This window comes from Mandrillus leucophaeus, unplaced genomic scaffold, assembly GCF_000951045.1.
Source record: "Mandrillus leucophaeus isolate KB7577 unplaced genomic scaffold, Mleu.le_1.0 Scaffold710, whole genome shotgun sequence".
Lineage (NCBI taxonomy): Eukaryota > Metazoa > Chordata > Mammalia > Primates > Cercopithecidae > Mandrillus > Mandrillus leucophaeus.
In genome coordinates this window covers 1,337,186-1,343,016 of record NW_012107698.1, presented here as the reverse complement: position 1 = coordinate 1,343,016, position 5,831 = coordinate 1,337,186, and the positions used below count along the sequence as shown (strand labels likewise).

General features: G+C 35.1%; 1 protein-coding gene across 3 annotated transcripts in view; it reads left to right on the top strand.

Annotated features, from left to right (window-relative positions):
• Nucleotides 1–5,831, top strand: part of RSRC1 (arginine/serine-rich coiled-coil 1) — a 435,595-nt gene that overhangs the window by 78,652 nt on the left and 351,112 nt on the right. For 2 of the 3 annotated variants that reach the window (XM_011965019.1, XM_011965021.1), the window contains exon 4: nt 1,981–2,154. The exons of the other annotated variant lie outside the window; for it this stretch is intronic. In XM_011965019.1, coding sequence (XP_011820409.1) covers nt 1,981–2,154 — 174 coding nt within the window. The remainder of the gene's footprint in view (nt 1–1,980; nt 2,155–5,831) is intronic. 3 annotated transcript variants of the gene reach the window in all.

Below are 5,831 nucleotides of genomic sequence, written 5' to 3'. Positions count from 1 at the left end.
AAATTCTAGGTTGACCTGTTGTTTTCTTTCACCATATTAAGAATTTCATTCCGCTGTCTTCTGATTTCCATTGTTTTTGATAAGAAGTCAGTGGCAATAGTTGGTATCATTGTTCACCTGTATGTAATGTGTTGTTTTTCCTCTGAATACTTTCAAGATTTCTCTACACCTTTAGTGTTTTTCAGTTTGACTATAGTATTTCTAATCATGGTCTTCTTAATGTTTATCTTACTTGGTTTGTTGAACTTCTAATAAAGAATCTGTAAATTTTTCTTTTATTAACTTTGGAAAATTTTTTGCTCACCCCTGAAAAAACATTTTCTGCTTCATCCCCTGTTTTCTCTATTTCTGGGTTTAAATAAGCTTGTTAGGCATTTGAATCTTGTCACACAGATCCCTGAGGGTCTTTCTTATTACAATCTTTTTTCCTCTTAGTTCTTCATATTGGGTAATTTTGATTGATTTATTTGCATGTATACAGATTCTTTCCTCTGTTATTACCAGTGTGCTTTTAATCTCATCCAGCATAATTTTAATTTCAGAGACTGTGTTTTTCAGTTACAGAATTTTTTTTTTTTTTCATGTTCTGGTATTCCTATTGAGATTGCTTAATTTTATATTCATTATTAGCCTAGTTACACTTACTGCTTTAAAATCCTTATCTGCTAACTTTAACATCTAGTTTAATCTCAGTTGCTTTTCATATACTGTCTTTTAAGAATAGAACACATTTTTTGTGTTTCTTCATTTATCTAGGAATTTTGGGTTTTTATCCTGGACAAAGTGAGTATTATGAAAACTCTGTTATTTTCCTCTGAAAAACATACTTTTGTTTGTTTATTGTTTTGTTTAGCAGGAAAATCACATGGTTGGATTAAAAAGGCAACAATTCTGTTTTTGTTGTTGTTTGTTTGTTTGTCTGTTTGTTTTTGAGACGGAATCTTTCTCTGTCACCCAGGCTGGAGTGCAGTGGTACAATCTGGGCTCACTGCAGCCTCCACCTCCCAGGTTCAAGTAATTCTCCTGTTTCAGCTTCTCGAGTAGCTGGGGTTACAGGCATGAGCCACCGTGCCCAGCTAATTTTTGTATTTTTAGTAGAGGCGAGGTTTCACCATGTTGGCCAGACTGGTCTCGAACTCCTGCCCTCAAGTGATCTACCCGCCTTGACCTCCCAAAGTGCTGGGATTACAGGCGTGAGCCACCGCACCCTGCATGAAGATGAAATATATTTAATATTCAGTAAGTGGAAGTGGATCATCATAAAGGTTGTCATCCTCATCTTCATGTTGAATAGGCTCAGGAGGAAGAGGCAGAGGAAGGGTTTGCCTTGCTGTCTCAGTGGTGGCAGAGATGGAAGAAAATCCACCTGTAAGTGGATCCATGAAGTTGAAACCCATGTTGTTCAAGGGTCAACCTGGGTTGTTTTTAAAAATTATCTGTAGGATTGTCAGTCTGGTAGTTTTTTTGTTTTTGTTTTTGTTTTTTTTTAAATCAATGCTGTAACCAGAACCTGAAATAATTACTTCTTAGTATTGTACCATAATGCATTTAATACAAAGAATAGCTGGATTGGAGTGGATCAATATTTATATTGGAACAATTAGAAATAAGACATAAACTTGAATAGATATGGAAGCAAAGATTATAGAGAAAAGGAAAGCCCTATCCTTGTAGATTAAATTAGATACATTATTTGAGGAGATGTGAATAATTAAGACTAGATTTGAACCTTTAAGGCAAACACTTTTTAACTGCATCATTATTTAGTATAAAGTTAGCATATGTATTTCCCGCATATTATTTCAAGTGAGAGCATTTACTCATAAAGAATCATATTCAGGTGCTTGCTTCACATGGTTATTTAATTCTGAGTCCACAACTAAAACTAAGTAGTTTTTTTTCAGATAATTTAAAAGAGTATTTACTTTTCATAATACAAATTATGCAGTAAGTTTATTTAACAAAATCTGCTTACCATAGGTCCAGGTCAAGACCTCGTCTCCGTTCTCATAGTCGTAGCAGTGAAAGGTCCAGTCACAGAAGAACGCGTAGTCGGTCTCGGGATAGAGAACGACGTAAAGGCAGAGATAAAGAGAAAAGAGAAAAGGAGAAGGACAAAGGGAAGGACAAGGAATTACATAACATCAAACGTGGGTAAGTTGAAGGAAATCTTATCTGGTAAGGACTTGGTGATTCCATGGTGATGTTCAAACTACATTTTTGTTCTCTGAGGTTTTTCTTGTGACTCAGTTGCTATAAGAGTAGAAGAAAATGGAACAAAAAGAGAGAATACAGTAGAGAAAGAAGAAAGGATAAATCAAAATAGTTATCTCAGATTCTTACTGTGGTACATTTTCATTTCTATTTTTATTTAATATAACAATATTGGAATCGATATAAACAGCAATATCAAAGTTTAGTATGTTAGTAGAGGAAAATTTGCCTAATTCTGTAGGAAAGTTTCATATTCTGTTTCCTTTGTTCTGAGTATGAACTTAAAATTTGAAGACTACTTAGTGATTAAAAATGTTTATTTCCTTATTGTAAAGCTGTTAGACGAAAAGTATAAAGTTGAAACAGAAGGAGGAGACCATGTGATTTACTATTGTTTAAGCCTTTTTGAAATATGAAATGGGAGCTTGAGCAATATTAGGGTGTATATGTGTGTAAGGGTGAGTGTGTCTGCTTATAAGGTCTGGATTTTGTTTTTCATAGAATTGTTATTATTAAAACAATGAGATTCTAGTTTTGTCAGTTTAGAGACAGAACTTGAAATCCACTCATAAGTGTTTGTCAAATTAGAAAACATTAAAATGAAACAATCTTTTTTAACAGAGTAAATTCACAGCATCTTGTTCGTTTTATTCAAAATTATAATTGAGGTCTTTTATTCTAAGAAGTAGAATCTAATGTTGGAATTTATCCTCTTTTGTCAGTCTTTCAATGTCTTGTGTGAATATATTTATTTTAACACTTCAATATAAATGTGTTTATCTTTAATGTATTAGTTTTCCATGTTTAAGAGTTTACTAGGATTGTAGTTATAGCATCCTGACGTCTTGATTCTATAAAGAATTATTAAGTTTATTAAAAGATAGGGAATTCCTTCCTCATTCCTTTCATTTTCACAGTTGTTTGTTTATTTTTTATTTCCAAATTTATAGTGATGTTATATAAATCTGCCTAGATTGTTGGCTTTTAAGTATTCTTTAAATGTTAAATTTGTGGTAGAGTTTGGAAGAGGATACCATTATTATTATGTGACTTTTGTTCGCCTGATCATCCCACAACCATTAATGTACAGTGATCAATTATGTTCCTGTAAAATTCTGAGTTCTGTCCTCTTGTAGTTTTAAGGATTGTGAAATGTTACAGGAGAGGAGTTAGAAGTTAGATACCTGTCTGTAAGAGTGGGGAGGCTGAGCTAGCCAGCACTGGTAAAATGGAATGAAGGCAGAAAGTGTTTGGGGGAAATCTCTTGGTAATGGGAGAAAGTCAATAGGATGATAAATTCGAAGGGAGGATTTACATACAGTAGGGTTCTGAGTCTGGAAAATATGCTTGATGAATACAACTTGTCAATCAAGAAACTGCCTTGCTTCTGATTCCTTTTAAAATTTTTTCTTCTTTTGGTTTTGTTTTTAAAAATTACATGGCTATGGAAGAAAACTATGATTTTTACTGGTCATTAAATTTTTACCTTCCACCTCACCAAATTTTACTTTTTTAGAATAATACTTGTGTAGTTGCATAACGTTTATATTATGTAAAATATTATATGGGGGATTTTAAAGGTAAGAAATACGAGAAAGTGAATAAAACAGGAAGGTTAGATTGTGTTAAAAAAGGTTCTCATATGGTAACATTAATCTTGAATATCTAAGGCAACTTTACAGGTTAGACTCATCTCTCACTCATAGTTGATTGTGTTCAAGTGGACCAATTCCTGGATGGCAAGTTTACAAGATGATAGTGTTGTATTTGCTGTTATTTCTTAACATTAATCTCAACAAAGGCAATGAACAAAGTCAAAATAAGAGGTGCAAAATAAAAGGGCACCGGGGACTGATGCCAAAAAACTGTGGCTAGTCTGCATTATGGTTTTAGTGGGCCATAGTAGAGGGTAGTGTTGTGTTAGGGTGCCCTTTCCCCTGCTTAGTGCTGAGGTGCGCACAGATTCTTATATTTCCTAACGCTGATTTTCAAGCCATTCTGGACTTAGGATCTTTTGTATCACTCAGAGCACCTAATGTACATGTTAATTTTTATCAAATATTTAATATTTAAATATTGATTATCAAATATGCACATTCATTCATCTGTTTACTTGTTCAGTCAACAATATTTAAATGCCTTCTACTTGTCAGGTACTGTGTTAGGTAATAAGGATATAAATGTTAGTGCCGGTACTGCTTGGAGCTTTCACACAGGTGGGAATATAAACATGTGTAGAAGGGAAGATATGCAAATGATTAAAGTCAGATGAATTTTTCCAGTAGGAAAAGTAAAAAGTAAAACTGTACCAGTTAAGATGCTTTGGCTGTAACAAAACCTAACTAACAGTAGCTTAAATTAAACCAAGGGTCAGCAAACTTTTATAAAGGGCTAGATTAGGGGTGTCCAATCTTTTGGCTTCCCTGGGCCACATGGAAGAAGAAGAATTGTTTTGGGCCACATATAAAATACTCTAATGATAGCTGATGAGCAAATAAATAAATAAATAAATAATAAAATAAAATCACAAAAATCTCATAATGTTTTAAGAAAGTTTATGAATTTGTGTTGGGCAACATTCAAAGCTGTCCTGGGCTGCATGTGGCCCACGGGCTGCAAGTTGGACAAGCATGGGCTAGATAGTAAATAATTTAGGCTTTCTGGATCATTTGGTCTCTGTTGCAACTACTGAACTTTACAACTATAGGTAATAGTAAGCTAACAGGCAGACTGTATTTCAGTAAAACTGTTTATAAAAATGGGTATCTGGCTGGATTTGGCTCAAGAGTTGTCATTTGTCATTTCTGGCTTAAACTACGAGTACACTTACAGCTAATAACGAGCAGTTTAGAGATAAGCAGTCTGAGGCTGTTTTTATACTTCTCACAGGTCAGTCTAAGCATCTTGGCTTTCATTTTCAGTCTTGACACCTTCTGGTTGAGAGAGATTTCCCTCCATAACCTTCAAGCTGGTTGATCTTAACTAGTCCCTGTGTCAAGGAAAGGTTCTCAGATGAAGTGATGTTTACATTTTGAAGGAAGAGAGGGGGAGGAATGATCATGCAAAATGAACTTCAAATAGAAAGGTGTGGAGGCATCAAGGTATGTGTGGTACAATTTGAGGGACTGAAGTCTAGTAGGGCTTAGTTTAGAGTAGAAGATAAATAATGATGACAGATGATTATGAGAGGACTTTGAGTATGCAGTTAATTCTAGAGGCAGTGGGATGCCAATGTAGAGTTTCAAGTAGAGAAATAATGTGATTGGGTCTACATGGGGTATGAACAAAATGCTTTACTCACAATGGATGTAAAAAGATAAGCATCGACTGGGCATGGTGGCTCACGCCTGTAATCTCAGCACTTTGGGAGGCCAAGGCGGGTGGATCACCTGAGATCAGGAGTTTGAGACCAGCCCGACCAACATGATGAAACCCCGTCTCTACTAAAAATACAAAAATTAGCTGGGCATAGTGGTGCGTGCCTGTAATCCCAGCTACTTGGGCGGCTGAGGCAAGAGAATCACTTGAACCTAGGAGGCGGAGGTTGCAGTGAGCCAAGATCACGCCATTGCACTCCAGCCTGGGTAACAAAGTGAGACTCTGTTTAAAAAAAAAAA